This window comes from Crocuta crocuta, unplaced genomic scaffold, assembly GCF_008692635.1.
Source record: "Crocuta crocuta isolate KB4526 unplaced genomic scaffold, BGI_CrCroc_1.0 scaffold52, whole genome shotgun sequence".
NCBI classification, from domain to species: domain Eukaryota; kingdom Metazoa; phylum Chordata; class Mammalia; order Carnivora; family Hyaenidae; genus Crocuta; species Crocuta crocuta.
Window position 1 is genome coordinate 3,808,423 of NW_027528617.1, and position 18,518 is coordinate 3,826,940.

Here is an 18,518-nt window from a genome sequence, read left to right on the forward strand (position 1 = left end):
CTATGTAGTCTTCTGTAATTAATTTTGTATTTGAACAATTTTATATCTGTAGAAGTGATGCTTCTTTGTTGGTAAGCAGTATTTTTTTCATGAAGATCTAGTAGACATTGTTTTTAGAAGATATTTGTCCCACAAGTGCTGGTATGTTGGCATAGTTACTTTCAGAATCTATGTACAGAATGTATGCACTTTTTCAGACCTTATGTTAGTACTGTAGCCACTGGTACTAAATTAATTTAGCCACATGTTAAAATTTAAAATTCAGTTTCTCAATCACACTAACTACACTTCAGCTGCTCAATATTGGATAGTAGCAATAGAGAACGTTTTCATCTTCACAGAAAGCTCTTTTGAGCAATGTTGTTCTTTAACATAAGCACTTGTGCATTAAAAAAACAACCATTTTCTTCAGTCAGTTGGGCATCTGACTTTGGCTCAGGTCATGGTCTTGTGATTCCTTAGTTTGAGCCCCACGTTGGGCTCTGTGCTGATAGCTCAGAGCATGGAGCCTGCTTCAGATTCTGTATCTCCCTCTCTTTCTGCCCCTCCCTTGCTTGGTATCTGTCTGTCTCTGTCTCAAAAGTAAGTAAACATTAAGAAAAAAAGTTAAAAAAAAAACCAACCATTTTCTATGATGTCATTTTACTTTGTAGTAATTTCTGAAATAGAATATTAAAAAAGTAAGACTAGAGTAAAAAGCTCAGTGAAAGGATGTGTTTCCCTACTATTGTTTTGTGTCTTATGTGTCTATATGATAGATAAAGCTGTGGTTTTAATTGTAGCTGAACGATCTGTGTGTTCACTGCTCAGCTAGATGCTAAACACAGTAGACAGAGCAGTTCCTACCATTAGTCCATCAGTTAGTGTGCTTTCTGGGACATGCAAACCGTAACAGGTAGTATTAATCACAGCAATGGACACTAGCTGCTGAAATAACTGTTTTTGCATAAATCTCATCCCTAGAATTAAGAACATGTATATTATAAATCCCCAATTTTTAATTCCTTGGAATTGGGAGGTTGCGCCAAAGAGATACACTAGAGAGACAATAGAAATAAAGGCCTGGAAAGTTTCTTCCAGGATTGGCTATTTAATTTTTTTTCTTCATTGTCCTTGTAATTATATAATAAACTTAGTTTGTTGCTATAGAAATAGTGTTGTCTCCAAATTTGTTTTTTTTTCAAAGCCCTCATACTAATTCAAGCAACAGTTAACACAGGCTCTTATATGCTTATAATAGGTATGACTTCAATTTACTCTTAATGGCAGTATCAACTCATCCAGAAATAGTTTGAAAATTTCCTTGGAGGGAGAGAGGAAAAAGGCACCTGGAAATATAACATATTTGGTACTTTAGTCTTTTTTTAATTTAAAAAACTTTAATTTTTATTTATTCTTGAGAGGGAGAGAGAGAGACAGTAAGCAGGGGAGGGGCAGAGAGAGACAGAGACACAGAATCTGAAGCAGGCTCCAGGCTCTGAGCTATACGCACAGAGCCTGACGTGGGGCTTGAATCCTTGAACCCTGAGATCATGACCTGAACTGAAGTCGGATGCTTAACTGATTGCGCCACCCAGGCGCCCATATAGTTTAAATCTTGATATGAGAAGAATCTATCATTTGCCTGATATTGATTTCTTTCTTTCTTTCTTTTTCTTTCTCTTTTTCTTTTCTTTTCTTTTCTTTTTTTTTTTGGCAGTGTTTGTTGAGAAGGTATAGTTGCTAAACTGCATTTAGATGGTGGGAATTTGTAAAAGCAGGGTAGTTAATATGTGATAATGAATGAAAATGGTTATTGATTTGGTGATGTGCATATTTTAAGCTGTTCCTTGAAGTAAAAACATCCAGTGTGCATGGGTAATTATTATGTAGATTTTTTTCCATTTGGAGGCTAATTTAGAGTCTAAGTAAAAATTATATTGGGTTGAGTAGGTATTTGCACACTATATACCCCCCCACAGGTAAAACACTTATTTCTAAAAACTGATTGAGGACAATTCTAACTATAGTACATTATTTACACTGACATGAAAAGGTAGGAGAAGTGATAGGTGTCACCTGTACAGCTATCATCTAACTTGCCATTTGCACCTGAGTTACAGATACAACACAGGAAGTGTAGTCTGGGACACACTTGTTAATCAATCACTTCTTCTATAAACATTTACAGAGAACTGGTTAACTCCCTTGAACTTTTCTATTAAAAATTTCTTTTTTTTTTTAAATATTTTTTTATTTATTTCTAGGAGAGAGAGAGAAAGACAGCATGAGCAGGGGAGGGTCAGAGAGAGAGGGAGACACAGACTTTGAAATAGGCTCCAGGCTCCAAGCTGGCAGTCAGCACAGACCCCGACGCAGGGCTGGAACTCAGGAACCGCGAGATCATGACCTAAGCGAAAGTCAGATGCTTAACTGACTAAGCCACCCAGGCGCCCCATGGTTTTTCAATCTTATAGAAGTTTTATTTCAGATTTCCGAAATCTAGTTCTCAAAAAAAATATGTAACTCTCTATTATTGATGGAGTTATGTGCTCCGAAACTGATATATTTTAAGTGTATTTCAGATTCTGTCAGCTTTGCTGTCGGTTCTGTACTTTAAAAAAAATTACCTTTCAAAAATAGAGAGGTAATTAGAACAAATATCAGGATACTGTTAAACAGTGATCCTTAGACAAAATCATCAGATACTTTGAAAGCAGTCTTTGTGTTGTTTGTTTTGAATGGTAAAGTCTATACTTTTTTTTTTTTTAAGTCTTTTTCTGGTTGTCATTTCAGCGATGAAGTCTTACACTCCGTATTTCATGCTCCTGTGGAGTGCTGTTGGGATAGCGAAGGCTGCCAAAATCATCATCGTGCCGCCAATTATGTTTGAAAGCCATATGTACATTTTCAAGACACTAGCCTCAGCCTTGCACGAGAGAGGCCACCGTACAGTGTTTCTTCTCTCTGAAGGCAGAGACATCACGCCATCTCATCATTACAGCCTCCAGCGCTACCCAGGGATTTTTAACAGTACCACCTCGGATGCTTTCCTGCAGTCCAAAATGCGGAATATTTTCTCTGGGAGATTGACAGCAATCGAACTGTTTGACATACTGGATCACTATACTAAGAACTGTGATATGATGGTTGGCAACCGTGCCCTGATTCAGGGTCTGAAGAAGGAAAAGTTTGACCTGCTGCTGGTGGACCCTAACGACATGTGCGGATTTGTGATAGCTCACCTTTTAGGGGTTAAATATGCTGTATTTTCAACTGGCCTTTGGTATCCTGCTGAAGTGGGTGCTCCTGCCCCATTAGCTTACGTCCCAGAGTTTAACTCACTCCTCACAGACCACATGAACTTGCTGCAAAGGATGAAAAATACCGGCGTTTACCTCATTTCCAGATTAGGGGTCAGCTTTCTGGTTCTTCCCAAGTACGAAAGGATAATGCAGAAGTACAACCTGCTGCCGGAGAAGTCCATGTATGACTTGGTCCATGGGTCCAGCCTGTGGATGCTGTGCACAGATGTAGCGCTGGAGTTCCCAAGACCCACTCTGCCTAATGTTGTGTATGTAGGAGGAATCCTAACCAAACCGGCCAGCCCACTACCAGAAGTAAGGTTTGCTGAACTCCTTGGTAATCTTTTCTAAATACAGAGGTCGATTCAGTCCGTTTTGATTTTTGGAAGAGATAGAATTGGTTCTTTCTGGCTAACAGATGGTGCTTTAAAAAAGCAGTTGAGACAATACATCCTACCAAGGTCCCTTCATTTGTGGATGCCATTCCCCTGGGACACGGTCCTGCTTTGATGGAGCATTTCTACAATGCTGAGAGGGGCCATTCTGCCATATGGTCAATAGAGTGGCTGGGAAATCGATTTTTGATTAAGTAATAATGGTAGTGTGTAAGGAGAATGTAGTTAGTTAGCCTTAATGAACGCGAGTGGTTTTTGCTTTTAATTAAACACACAGTTCCCTCTATTTGCTGCCGGATAGCACTATCACAGGTCTCCATTTCTAGATTAGGTTCAGTGAACTCAAATAAATAGGAGACCATGTAAATAGAGGTTCTGCTTTCAGCAGTCACAATGACAAGAAAAGTTTATGTCCAACAATGAAAATGGGGTAGTAACTTCCATCAAATTAGGGAGCCAACTAATTTCTAGTAAGCAGCTAAAACTCTTGTAACGAAATCCTGCCCCATTGCAATTTCATTTCAAAGATGGAACTGATTGCACTTGAACAAAGCCTGTCTCCTATCTAAGTCAGACCTAAATTCTTTTTTTCTGGCTGAGCTGTCAGCAAATCCCTTGTGTTCCCTTCTCCATCCCAGTGTGTGTTTTCTTAGGTATCTCAAACTTGCAGGAGTCATACTCACATATTAATTGTAGGGTTTCCTAACCTCGGATTGGCTCTCCAGATTTAATCTCAACATCCGATGGCATTTACCAAGAAGCAATGAGTTATTCTAGGATTTTGTTCTCTACTGAAACTATTTCTACTCTTTAAAAATCTGAAAAGAGCCACTCACAACAACTCTGCTAAATTATTCATTTCTAGCTCTGGTCACTATGTATCAAAAAAAGTTGTTAAGGACTGGATGAAGAGCAAATCTAGATTTTTCATATATGCATCAGATATGGACAATCACTGGGCAGAATTTTCTCATGGGGAAATAATGTGATTGGAATATACAGCCTGTAGGCTTTTCTAATCCACTCGTTAGAAGTATATTCAATAAATAACACCTTGATATATTTCATGTAACATGAAAAGAGTAGAACTTACCAGATTTGTGGCCCATACCACCCTAGCATTTCAAGCAGATACCGCCAGTGGAGGCTGTGAGGGCACAGTTATTCTCTCTGAGATCAAATACAAAGGATAGGAATTAATCTCAGCTTTTTCAGCCAACCATGAATTTATCCAAGCCCATTTTGAATTCTTAAGTATTCTCTGCCAGAGTCACTGTGTGATATATTAACTCCTCTTCCTAAAGATAGCTAAAATCAGATTTAGAAGTAGCTTCTACAAGACCTGGTAAGCAAGTCTGCTTTTGCTCTGAGTCATTCATAATATTACACAGATGAGCCCTGTTCTCTCCAGGTGTTCATTTTTTCTCAACCAGAGCACTGCCCTTCTGCCTGCCTCGTTTGGTTTCTGGTTGAGTGCTGTCTCCCTCCGGACTGAAAAAGAAATGGATGATGAAAAGGAATGTTCTAATGAATCTCTAGTCCCTGTACATCTGTCTTGAATTGCAGCAACTTGAACTACATAAGCACAGAATATTTTACGTTTTGTTTTCTGTCCACTATCCTTAATTAAGATACATACATAGCGTGTAAGACTGGTTCTTTTATTCCTATAACCCAAGCTTATCTTTTCCCCCATGGGTCCCTCTGCCCATTAGTTTCACTGTTTTACTTTACTTTTAAAGCATCTTTCAAGTGGTTTTGGAGCCTTATATAGGATTATTACTCCAGATGTTTTCTGATTTGCATAATTTCTAGGTTGGTACTGCTTTAGCCTACTTTATGGGCTTCCCTGTTCTTTTTTTCTCTTTGGGTACTTTGTAACGATTCTTTTAAAGATGTGCTTTTATTTGCAATGGCCACTTTTGTTGGCTAGTTAGGCCATGCGCGTGTGTGCGCGCACACACACACACACTCACACATGCAAATATGGTATGTGCATGTGTTATGTAGACCTAGGTAAGTGTATTATTCTCATTGAAAGTGTCTTACTTAAGTCATAAGTGTGAAGGGCCATTTTCAGTTAGTATGCCACTTAGAAAGTTGTTCACCAGGGAGTATTTTGAAGAATGATGTGTCTTACACTTTCAGATATTTCTTAGTCTGGTGAGGTTTTATATACGCAGGAACACGTGTGTTCCTACTGGGATTTCACTAGTAGATTTCTCTGATACGGTAAACTGTACCTCAGGGTTCTACAAGTTAATGAGTTTCTCAAATACCTGTTTTATTTACAGGTCATGGTAGTGACACTAAAATAATAGGGCCCAGCAAGTGGCCGTTTAGAACACATGATTCACTAATAACAGCTTAATTGTTAACTGCCTTGGTATCTTACCAGGGATGGATTAGGTGTTCCAGATGTCTGGAAATGATTTGACAGTGGGATTTCATTTCAAAACCTGGGATGAAAGGCTACAGAAAATTTCTAAAAGACACTTTTTAGAAGCTTTCCTAATGTTTGAGCCTAGAGAAACTCTAGAGAGCATCTAGTTCAGTTCCATTAATTTAGTTTATTTTTCTCCCCTGGAAATACAGAGAATAGTCCATTCATTTGTCACATAGGAGATTCAGTGAATTTGAGTGTCTCATCCAAGGCCATACAGCTGGTTTGCAGCACAGCCAAGTAAAATGTGGATTATTTTGCTGTGATTAGATATTCTGTCAAGATGCCTACATCTCTTGTTACTCATTTACACATTTGTAGTGTGTACAGAACTGTGCAGAGACAAATATTTCTCGACTCTATTTGATATGTCAAAGATGGTGAGGATTTAATATGAGAGTCAAATTTTAAATCGTGTGCTCTCACTTATGCTTTAGAGATTTAATATTAACAATCAGCTGGAGTCCAAATGTTTTGATTCTAAGTGTTATATTAGCATAGAGTGAAGCAGTTCAGTTTCTTGATAATACAATTATTTAACAACGCATATTAGCTATGCACCTAACTTACCATACTATTTACTACCTGACTGTCTAGAGTATGAGTCCTTAAAATGTGTCAGTGAAGGAGAAGAGGTCTGGAGTGGATCATATGTACTCTCATCGCAGGGTGGTAGAGAACATGAATACAATTTTTTTTAAAAAAGGTTGGCCTTGGGCAGGAAGGGGGTCTGGAAACAGATCCTTATTTGATTAGGTCCTATAAGTATTAAATGTGAATGAAAGAATGCCTAACAGAGAGTGATTATAGCTTTTAGCAGTTTTATTAGTGGGTAATAATAATACCACTGAAGAATTGTACCTTTACTTACAGTCTATTAAAATTTAATTTTTTAACATTTGTTCATTTTTTGAGAGGCAGAGAGAGACAGAGCATGAGTAGGGGAGGGGCAGAGAGAGAGAGATGGAGACACAGAATCCAAAGCAAGCTGCAGCCTCTGAGCTGTCAGCACAGAGTCTGACATGGGGCTCAAACCTACGAACTGCAAGATCATGACCTGGACTGAAGTCCGATGCTTAACCGACTGAGCCACCCAGGCACCCCTAATTTTTAAAATTAACATATTTCATGTGATAATTTTTAAATGATTTCTCATTGATGAAATAGTCTGGCCCTGCCAGGCAGCTGATCTCTCTCACTTTTCTGCTTCTACAGCCCCAAACTGTTTTTGCACTTAATAGATTGTACTTTAACATTGGTTTTTCACATGGCTCTCTCCCTAACTAGAGTGTGGATGCCTCAAAAGGTGGATCCTCTGCTTATTCATCTTTCTCCCCTGAGTACCTGAAAAATGGTAGGCATTTGGTGAATGTTTAAGATTAAATGAACTGCATCAAATAGAAATAGTTGCCAAACAAAAATAGGTTTTAGCTAGTCCAACAGTGTTGTTTATAATTATTATAGCCATTTCTGCTTATTTCTAATTTATGTCCACATACCATCCCAGCCATTAAGCAACCAAACATTCCAGGCTAAGTTATTTTAATGAATTAGAATTGCTACATAATGTTATTGATATTGACAAAAGATCATTATACATTACTCGGTTGATGAACTAAATGGCCTCTACTGTGTTCCAGATACGCACAGGAACAGGGTTAGCAGAGCGAATCAGTCCAGCTATTGCTATCTTGAAAGATGTTTTGGGGTGGGTAAGATACTCATTTGGTATGCCTCAGAGGTGCTTTATTGACAGACAAGGAGTGTTAAGGGCATTTTCAATTCACCAGTTGTAGAAACGTTTTTAACTTAGGGAAACACAGACCTGGGGAGATACAGATAAGAGATAAACAGAGATAAGAAAGAGCATGAGACCAAGGACAGGGTCATGAAATACTCACTGCTTATCATTTTGTTATTTGCCAGAACTCTCTCACAGAGAAAGGTGTTGGAGAAAATGAGATATTGAACAACAGACTCATTAGATTAAACACTTGTCAGCAGATCAGGCTATGAGAAGAAAAAACCGAGAAACAAAGCATTGACTTTCCATATTCAGTTTTCATTGATTGACCTGTAAGCCATACCTTACTATTACATATGGTAATGGAAAGCTGACTTCCCGAATAATGAATGATGTGTCTAAGCTGAGAAATGGGACCAGAGTTGCTGGGGCTAGTAAGCTTGATCCAAGATTACAGCAGTTGTGTGGAAAATTCCGACCATCTTAATACTATGTTACATATAAATTATATTATTATGAAGTATAAAGCTCCCCATGGGATTATAACCATTGTACCACATTGATTAAAATGCCTACTTTAAAAAAAAATTTTTAATGTTTATTTTATTTTTGAGAGAGAGTGCATGTGTGCACTCCCTTACGAGCGGGGGAAGGTCAGGGAGAGAGGGAGACACAGAATCCGAAGCAGGCTCCAAGCTCTGAGCTGTCAGCACAGAGCCCAACATGGGGCTCCAGCTCATAAACCATGAGATCATGACCTGAGCTGAAGTTGGACGTTTAACTGACTGAGCCACCGAGGCACTCCTAAAATGCCTACTTTTAAATTAAGTATAATTTAATCAAACAGTATATCCTTTGTTACAGTTTCCTTATTTGAATGCCATCACTCACAAATGACTTAGTAAAATGTCTTCATCTATATAGTACTCCTGTGCTGTCAGTAGCTATGTGGGGATCAGAAATTGACAACTGTAATGTTGGGAAGAGGCTAATGAATTAATTCCAGTGACTAATTCTGAGCTTTAATATTCACTACAACAGGATAATTGGGCAGAAATGATAGATTCGCTATGGGAACTCACTAATGTAAAATGTTGTTGGAGATATTTATTGCAAAAGTTCTATAGGTTGATCATATATTTTGTCTTCATTTTGTGGTAAGAAACCAGATTACCTTGCCAAATGAATCTATCCTGGAAGTATATGAGGCACCATTAGAACCATCAGTAACTTACTGTTCAGTTTACTGATAGGGTAATTTTCTAAGCAGCACTATAGTTTTAAATAGCTTATCAGTTGCCTCTGTAAGCATTAAGGGTTTACAAAGATTTCTTGATATGATACAAGATCCAAATATAACTGAAGGTACAGAGTCTGATATGATTTTTAAACACCTTTCTGCCTCTGCTATTTCGTATTGAAACTTTAGGATACCCTACAGAATTGTTGTGTAGATATTAATTCAAACACTGGCTGTGCTGAGGGAAGTCTTTTTAACCGAGCATCTTTACCAGTTACAATTTTTGTAATTAAATTGCTGTTGGTACCAACTGTTTGATATGATATTCGTCGTAAACGCTCTCTTTGTAAGCCAAACAGTTCTGTTTTTGAAATTAAAACCTCTACAGTCAGTTGCGTTTGCCAGACCTATTCCTGAGTGCAGATTTTGATGGAGAGGATGGTGTGAGCACGAGCTTCTGAAGAGGTCATGTCCCTGGAGACAAACTACCTAGTTCATACTTCTGTTTACGGAATTTTTTGTACCAGTTTTACTGGAACTTGTGGCAGAAGTAGCAAAATGGAAGAATATGGGCTTTTTCAGCCAAATGGTCCTGACTTTTAATCTTGGCCTTCATAGGACACTTGGGTGAGTGATTCAGCCTCATTGTAGGGAGGATGGCAGTGCTCAGAGGGACCGGAGGATGGGAGCCATGGCACAGCTGGTGGGCCGTTGTTGCATTTATTATTGTTTAAGCAGCTCTTGTGGTTTAATATGAGCCATAATTACTGTATCGCTATCAGTTGCTATTTTCCACGTGGCACATAGAATGGTTTCAGGGGCGAAGGAGGGATGCGGAGGAAGTCTCCACAGCTTCCCGTCTACTTATTTTAGGGGTAAGCACGTGGTCCTTCTCCTTCTGTCTTGGGGATGTTTATTTCTCTTTCCTCATCCTCTTTCTCAGAAATAGAAGGAAAACGACAAGTGAGATAATGTGGGCATTAGCCCGTCGCAGTGTTGTAAGAAATGAGCGTCAGCAGATGGGTACATTTCTCAAGGGTAAGAGAATTAAGGCAGTAGCTTCATGGTACTTGGGAATGCTGACTTCCTTAGGCTCAATGACATTGTGGCTTTTGAGACCTTTACATGGAGGAGCTGGGACTCTTAACCCCTGTTCTGCTGGCTCTACCCTGTTCATTTTCCTATGTCTGTGCTTCCCACTCCTGAAAGAGCTTAGGACAAATAAATGACCACCTGCATTCTAGCCAGAGACACTCTCCAGATTCTCCTCCACACTCAGACCCTGTAAACTAGATTATTAGATAGCCTAGAAACCTAAAAAAATAAAATACAGTTAAGGTTTTCTTCTAAGATCTAGAATGCAGACTCAGCAACAAATCCCAATCTTTACCCTAACTTCTTGCAATGTCTCTGTGTCCTGCCCCAGTGCCTCAGTATTGTTGGGATCAGAATGCCATGACATCCTTGTCAGAACATAGATTGTAGGGCCAGTTAGCAGGTCTGGGACGGACATACTAATTTCTGACAAATTCCCAGCTGATGCTGATGCTTGCTGGTCTGAGGACCAACCATACTTTGCAGACAAGCTGTGTGATCTGTAAATTTTAATTATATTATGTAATATATTTGATATGAGAATGGAATTTTTTTGGTCTGTGTTCCTTATAGGTTTTTCTCTTCTACACATTTATTTTCAGCATAAATTATGCGGTGGGTATGTGTGTATTTCAATAACTAGAAGAGCCCTGGTTTCCATTATACATTTGGAGAGCTTATTATCTTACACCTCTGCATTGTGAAATTGGGATGATGCTATTGAATAATCAACCATTGCTTTAAGAGACAGCCCTAAACAGAATGTCCATGTGCAGCCGTGTTAGTAATAGTCAGGCTCACCTATTTTACCTAGTTTTTCATTCATCTCCACTATTTTCTTTTTCTTTTTTTACAACATTCTAAAAACATTTTATCCAAAGTTAACATATAGGGTTTGATAAAAGCAGGCTATGATTTTATTTTTTTTAAGTTTCTATTTATTTATTTTGAGAGAGAGCACACAAGCAGGGTAGGGGCAGTTAGAGAGGGAGAGAGAGGATCCCAAGCAGATGCTGCACTGACCACCAGGAGCCTGATGTGGGACTCGAACTCTCAAACCGTGAGGTCATGACCTGAGCAGAAACCAAGTGTCGGATGCTTAACTAACTGAGCCACCCAGGGGCCCCAAAACAGGCTATGATTTTAAAGTCCCATTATGTAAATGACCTGTTTTCTGAAATTCTAAGAAGTCATATGCCAAAATAACATTTTTTCTTACCTACAGTCTTATATCCAAAATTTAGTAGTGAGCAGAATGTCATATACTTTATGTAGCATTCTATAAATGCTTGCTACCCATTATTGACATACTATAAATACAAAATATGAGAAAGGATTTATTTTTTAGTGTCCAATCTTTATGTCAGCTTGCTTGCTTAGGAAATATTTTTAGGCTGTGAAAACCACTTTAACTTTTTTACTTTGAAGGCATTTCTCATAAGTTTGCAAATCCTGAACATGTACTTACGCCAAATATTGGTTCCTGTCTGTTATGCCCAGAGTCGACTTGGTGCAGAGGATTGCTTTGTTGTGTGTACTTGCTTCGAGAAAACTGGATAAACAGCCAAAGGGAAATAGGCACTGAAGTAATGGGATGGAGTTTTTCAGGCACTTCTTAATCCTGAATGTGTTCTGATCCATCTGAAATCCGAGAGGTACAGAAAACTCCTCCTAGAACAATGCCAATGAAAGATCATTTCACAAAGCACAGGGGAGAGGCTGCTGGGTGCCTGCAATGCCTGCCTTTCCTCTGTTGCCTGTACTCAGCAATAGGAGCTGGGTGCCAAAATAAAAATGATGAAGCTATGCAGACCAGAACTCTGGGTATTTGTGGAAGAAGGCCTATTCCTTACTTTATTTTATTTTTTACTAAGTTTTTTTTTTTTTAATGTTTATTCATTTCTGAGAGACAGAGAACACATGCAGGTAAAGAGCAGACACACACACACACACACACACACACACACACACACACTCCAAAGCAGGCTCCAGGCTTTGAGTTGTAGCACAGAACCCAGTGCAGGGCTTGAACTCACGAGCTGTGAGATCATGACCTGAGCCGAAATCAGAACTTAAGCAACTGAGCCACCAGGTTCCTATTCTTTAAACTTTGGACACAAAGCAGAGACCCTCCATACAATTCAGAAGCAACTGTGCTACCAAATGAGGCATGGAATGGGCCCGAATGGGATGGATACTAGTTCTTCCACCATTTTCCTTTGGCTGTCTATCAAGGTATATTTTTGTAAAGCAGCGTTTATTGCTATTATAGGGACCACTTTTAGTAGAAGACTCAAGATTCTGATTCTAGCAATATAATTAGTCTGTTAACAGAGCATTTATTACAGAAAGTGTTGTAAGATAAAAGTGCTATGGGATATGAAAGAGAGAGAAGAAAAAAAGAGGGGTACAGAGAGGTATGTGTTCCTTTTTCCTAAAAAGTTTGCTTCGGAGAAGAGTAGCTGTTAAAATGCGCATTTACATATACTTAGATTATTTTGTATGGTAGCTTTTTGACAAGATAGATTCTCAGGACAATTGTGTTCTGATACAAGAGAGGAAACCTTTATGCTATGTTGAGAATATTATTTACCTTTGATTTGCTTCCGTTTTTTTTTTTCTGATTTTACTTCTGCTTTTTAGATCAAATATTTTCAAATATATGATACATTAAAGATAAACTTACCAAAGTAAGCTGACCTGATTTTACATTTCTTTGACTATCACAGCAACTTAATAAATTTCTGTTGAATTGTTCTATCCCTAATTTGAGTTAGATAAAAGTTCTTTTAATCACAGTTGACAATATTTAATTTGCATAGAGCTTTAAGAAGAGCGCTAGGTTGTGGGGTGCCTGGGTGGCTCAGTCAGTTGAGCTTCGGGGTCTTGATTTCAGCTCAGGTCATGATTCTAGGGTTGTGGTATCGAGCCCTATGTCGGGCTCCACACTGAGCTTGGATCCTGCTTAGGATTCTCTCTCTGCCTTTCCTTCTGCCCCTCTCCCCTGCTCACGTACATGCTCTCTCTCTAAAATGAAATAAAAATAAAAATAAGAACACTAGGTTCTAAAAAACTGAAAATTTTCAGAAAGAGTAATGGAAAGAGCGAAGCTCTTTGAGAGCAGAGTTCTTGCCTCATCTTTTATATCCCACCCACTTCCATGCCTAGTGCCACGGTACTTTGCATGTATAGGCTTTAATATATATTTTTTGAATTAGTGTAATTTCCAGTTGTAGAAGCCTATTTATTTGCCAGTTTATTTCACAAAAATGAGATGAAATTATTTTTATGCTATAGATTCCCAAAGCTTTTATCAGTGCAAAGCAGCTCAAGTGGAGGGATAAATTATCACTAAAACTTTGAGGCTAAATAAATTCCCTGACTACCAGTTCCAGGCCATCGTGAGGAGCAACCAAACCAGCTTGACATTTTCTGTTTCACTGCAAGGTCCTTCAAGAACTTTTTCGTGTGTGGGGTAGTGAGAAGCTTTTGCATACCACAAAGGGATGGACACTCTGAAAAGGGATAGATAGCTATTTTGTTATGCATTCAGTGTGTATTTGTTGAGAGCCTAAAAGGTACCAGGCACTGAACTAGCAATATCAAGTGCAAGTCCCGGTTTCTTTGTTTGTGCTACTTAGAGTCTGATGGGAGAAATGATTAAGAAATATGTAAATAAATTAATGAGATCCATAATGTCAGCACTAAAGTACTGTGAAGGAAACCCTACAGGGTGCATTGATGGAGATGAAGGAGCCTTCTCGGGGGATAAAGTAGGGCTTCATGAGAGGTTGGAGTCAGCCATGGGAAGGGAACATTCCTGTCAATGAACACACCATCCCAAGGTGCATTTTGAATACCTAAAAAAGTTCAGTGAGGCTGAAGAGTAGAAGGCAAGGGTTAGGGCAAGGTGGCTCCGGTAAACATTGACAGCTGAGCAGAGATCATCTCACAGAAGCCCTTACATACTGTAAAGGATTCAGATTTTATTCATTGAGTTTAAATATGATTGGATTTTCTTTTAGAAAGAATTGCTCTGATACTTTGTGGAGAAATCTTGTTAGGCGGGAAGAGAGAGGGGGGTCGCCTGGGTGGCTCAGTCAGTTAAGCGTCCGACTTCGGCTCAGGTCATGATCTCACAGTTTGTGGGTTCAAGCCCTGCGTTGGGCTCTGTGCTGACAGCTCAGAGACTGGAGCCTGTTTCAGATTCTGTGTCTCCCTCTCTCTCTGACCCTCTCCTGCTCGCTCGCTCACGCTCTCTCTCTCTCTCTCAAATAAATAAAAAACATTTAAAAAAAAGAAGGGGAGAGAGAAGACAGAAGGACCAATTGAGTGCATGTTGCCTTAACTTAGGGAAGAAATGGGCTGGTGAAAAGAGCGATGTTTCCAAGTATATTTGGGAGGTAGAATTAACTGGGGTGGAGTTGGGTGAAGGGGATTCTAAGAAAACAGCAAGTTTCCTGCTTGAGTTACCAGTCAAAGACATTTCCTTAAAGGGAAAGACTAAAGAATGAATGGGTTTTGGAGAGAAAAGGCATAGTTCAGTTTGGAGGTATTGAATCTGAGAAACCAGGGATCTCTGAGTAGAAATGTCAGACTGACCTTTGAAGAGATGAGCATAGAGCTGATAGGAAAAGTCAGGGCTGGATATTCAAATGTGAGGGTCGTCTTCCCAGAGACTGTACTAAAGCAGTAGGAATAAATGAAATTACTTACAGAGAGGTATGGTAAGAAAGGAGGACTTCAGTCTGAGCCAACAACACTCAACCATGTACAGGCTTTGTAAAGGAAGACGGTCTTTAAGAACTCAGGGAAGTGAAAAATATCCAGGAAAGAGTGGTGTTTTAGAGTCTAAGAAATTAGTGTTTCAAGAAAGGAAAGTCCACAAGTTATCACTACTGCTGAATTGGGTGTTTCCACATGTTAATTGGAGACATATACAAGAGTCCTATGTCACAGGGCAATTTTAGTTGTTTACTGAGTAGATAAATAGCAACAAAAAACTAAATTTGTGCTCTCCTTTAACATTCTCCTACATCTGCTGCCAACGGTCCATTGGTAAAGTTGAGAGTCCTCACTGGGACCCTGGAGAATATACATATTCAAGGTCTCCAGGAGATTCTTGGGAAGATCACTTATTCTTTCTGGGTCCCCATTTCTTTATCATTAAATTGTGGGCAAGTCAGTGGGTGGGATTGGATTCGTTTTTAAGCTTCTTCCACTTCACTGGTGGTATGGAATGGAACATTTTGAACACCATACATACATTAAAATATAGATTATATCTTTAAAACGTTTTGATTTCCGGTGCAGTTATGTTGTCAGAACTGAAGTCAAGCAGACTCTCTGTGTAGGTGTGGGCTAAGTGATAGTTCGTGGGGGTGGGGACACACAGAGGATGGGCAAGGGATAGCTATAGGAAAGGCTTTTTACAATTTATATGTAGGGAAGCTTTGATTTTTCTAGTAAATCATAAGCAATCATTAGAAATAGTAATAAGGTAAGTAGTTTTTGGTTTATAAAAAATTTATGGTTAAAATTCAAACCATCATTTGGTTTTATTTTGCATAATACAGAAAATTCATTTTTTTCCAGAGAATATAATTAAATTACCACTTTTAGTTGAATTTTAAGACACATCACAAGCCATTTATTTAAGTCCGTTTCTTCTCACTTGAAAAATTCTTTCGGCTTTTTATGGTAGATAATTTGTGAATCGATTTTGCAAAATGTGTTTCTTCTGAAAGGCAAAATTGAAATGATAGGAAAGTACTTAAAGCCTTGGCAGATTTAATTTCATTTTGGTAAAGTTCATACTTAGTTGAATATTATATAGAGTAGTAAAAAGGAGGGAATTTGCCCCCTACGCTGCCAAAACTCAGGAAAGGGCATAAAAACTAGCCTTAGTTAGAAATACCTAAGATTGAGAATAAGCAATCATCTTAGGCACTTCGTACTAACCTGTTTTATTTTACTGTGCCTACCAAACAATGCATTTGTTTTCCTTTTTGCAACTCACGGTTTTTTCAGTTAAGCCTTAGGTAATTTGCTTCATAAATAAAACTTCAAATGAGATCTATTTACAGGATCTTTACCATATAAAGGGTAGAAATTTATACTGACACATGTAAATTGGGTTACTTCTGTTATAGAGATAGAAAAATCTCCATTTTTTTTAAGCTATTTAGAGATGTTGGATATTATCAGAAGAAGGTTTGGAAAGAGTGAAGTTATGTACTAGATTATGTACAACTTCTTGTCAGGTGAATACAGAAAAGTTCTTTTTTCAAAAAGTATATGGGCTTCCTTTATAATGTTTCAGTATAGACAGCTCATCTCTCTAGACTTGCTTAGTAACAAGGTCTTTTTTTTTTAATTATTATTTAATGGAGACCTCATGTAATGTGTTATGATGTGAGCTCAATCAAATGAGTTACTTCAGCTTCATTTATTTTCTTTTAATCCGAACAGCTTTTCAACAGAGTTGACAAATGCTACACATCTCTTAGCTTTATTAACATGTTATATATAATTGCTGTTTATATTGATAACTTTACTTCTATCAGCTGAATACGGCCTCTAAAGTTTTGTATCCAGTATTTGAGTACTTTTGTTTTTGTCTTTTAAAAAGTCAGTATTAGGCACTACTGGTTACTACCAGCTGAAGCCTCACACAGCTGTGTATTTAGCATTTAATCATGCTAAGAATTGCTAATTAGAACATCAAACTGGACAAAGCCTTCCCAGTGGAGTTGATACAATACCATTTTTGTTTGAAAACCATAAATAAATAATCTTTGCACATTACTGGTTTCATTAATAAGCATTTGTGTCCTGTGTGTAAAGCAGGCAATCTTTAACAAAATGTTTTAACCTGCTAGGAATAATTTAGCAATACCATCCTTTCACCAAACTTTATAATCGCTCTAAAATATGGCCAGCCTTAGTAAAAAATTGCCACAGTTAACATGTGGCCTTTTGATTTCTCTTTCTGTTCTTCACTTTCTTTATTTGCTACATTTCAGCAATGGCCCCTACCAGCCCGACTGCTCCCCAGCCCCCACCACCCAGAATTTTTCTGCCGTTCTCCTCCCCTCTGCTTTGCTTTACCCCTGATCTGAACCCTGGGGCCAGCAATGCCTCTGTAGCACCTCAGTCAGCCTTAACTGTGGCTCAGGGTGCCTTATGTTCCAAAATCCCCATCTCCTGTTCTTTTACTAAAACCACCTTGTTTCTAAATATCAGATGCAGTTAGCAGTAGCAAAGATCAGGTCTAAGAAATTTGTTTAGTGCTGTGTTAATGGCTGATAGCAATTTAACGTATTACCTTTCTAGAGGTAGTGAATATTTTATACTGAAATTGGAGGTCTAGTGACAGTAAAGACATAACTCAGAAGAATCAATAGCAATAGCGTAATTAGTCTGCTTAGTAAAAGGCAGAGGTGATGGTTCCTGGGGATGAAGGGCACACTGTGTATCTTTAATATCGGTTCTTACTGCTCATTCATATGGATGATTATACTCTTTATTTCTTTTTTATTTTTTAAGTTTATTTTTTATTTATTTTGAGAGAGAGAGGGAAGGAGAGAACCAGTGCGGGAGGGGCAGAGAGAGAGGAAGACAGAGGATCTGAAGCAGGCTCTGTGCTGACAGCAGAGAGCTGGAATATGGAACGCGAATATATGAACTGTGAGAGCATGGCCTGAGCAGAAGTCATAGGCTTAACCAACTGAGCCACCCAGGTGTCCCTGGGGGATCATACTCTTGAGGGTTCAAACTTTTTCTAGGGAGGAGTAAATGCAGCATGTTTAGCTTTTTTCAGCACTGGATCTCACAGTCATTGTGAGTTTAGAGAGAACAGGAATGTTCCCGGGCCTGACATGGTGGTCATAAAATGTGTACGTACCATTCTTCTAGACTGGACTTTCCCTTTTCTGCTTTGAGGATTAAATGGGCCAGACAAGTAACAATACTACATTGAGAAGCTGAGATATGCAGAAAATATATGAATTCATTTTGAATGTTTAATGGCTCAGATTTTGTTGAAAATGTGTTTTCATTCAGAAATATGCATTTGGTCGGGGGGCGCGTGGGTAGCTCAGTCAGTTAAGCGTCAGACCTCGGCTCAGGTCATGATCTCGCAGTTCGTGGGTTCAAGCCCTGTGTCGAGCTCTGTGCTGACAGCTAGCTCAGAGCATGCAGCCTGTCTTTGGATTCTGTGTCTCCCTCTTTCTCTGACCCTCCCCTGTTCACACTGTCTCTCTCTCACTCTTAAAAAAAAAAAAAAAAGAAGCATTCAGGGAAGTAATAAGGTAAT

General features: G+C 38.7%; 1 protein-coding gene across 1 annotated transcript in view; it reads left to right on the top strand.

Annotated features, from left to right (window-relative positions):
* The window catches only part of UGT8 (UDP glycosyltransferase 8), an 86,448-nt gene that overhangs the window by 27,094 nt on the left and 40,836 nt on the right, over positions 1-18,518 (top strand). The window contains exon 2 of the mRNA XM_077755002.1: positions 2,776-3,599. Within this exon, the coding sequence (XP_077611128.1) occupies positions 2,778-3,599 (822 nt within the window). The 5' untranslated portion in view covers positions 2,776-2,777. The remainder of the gene's footprint in view (positions 1-2,775; positions 3,600-18,518) is intronic.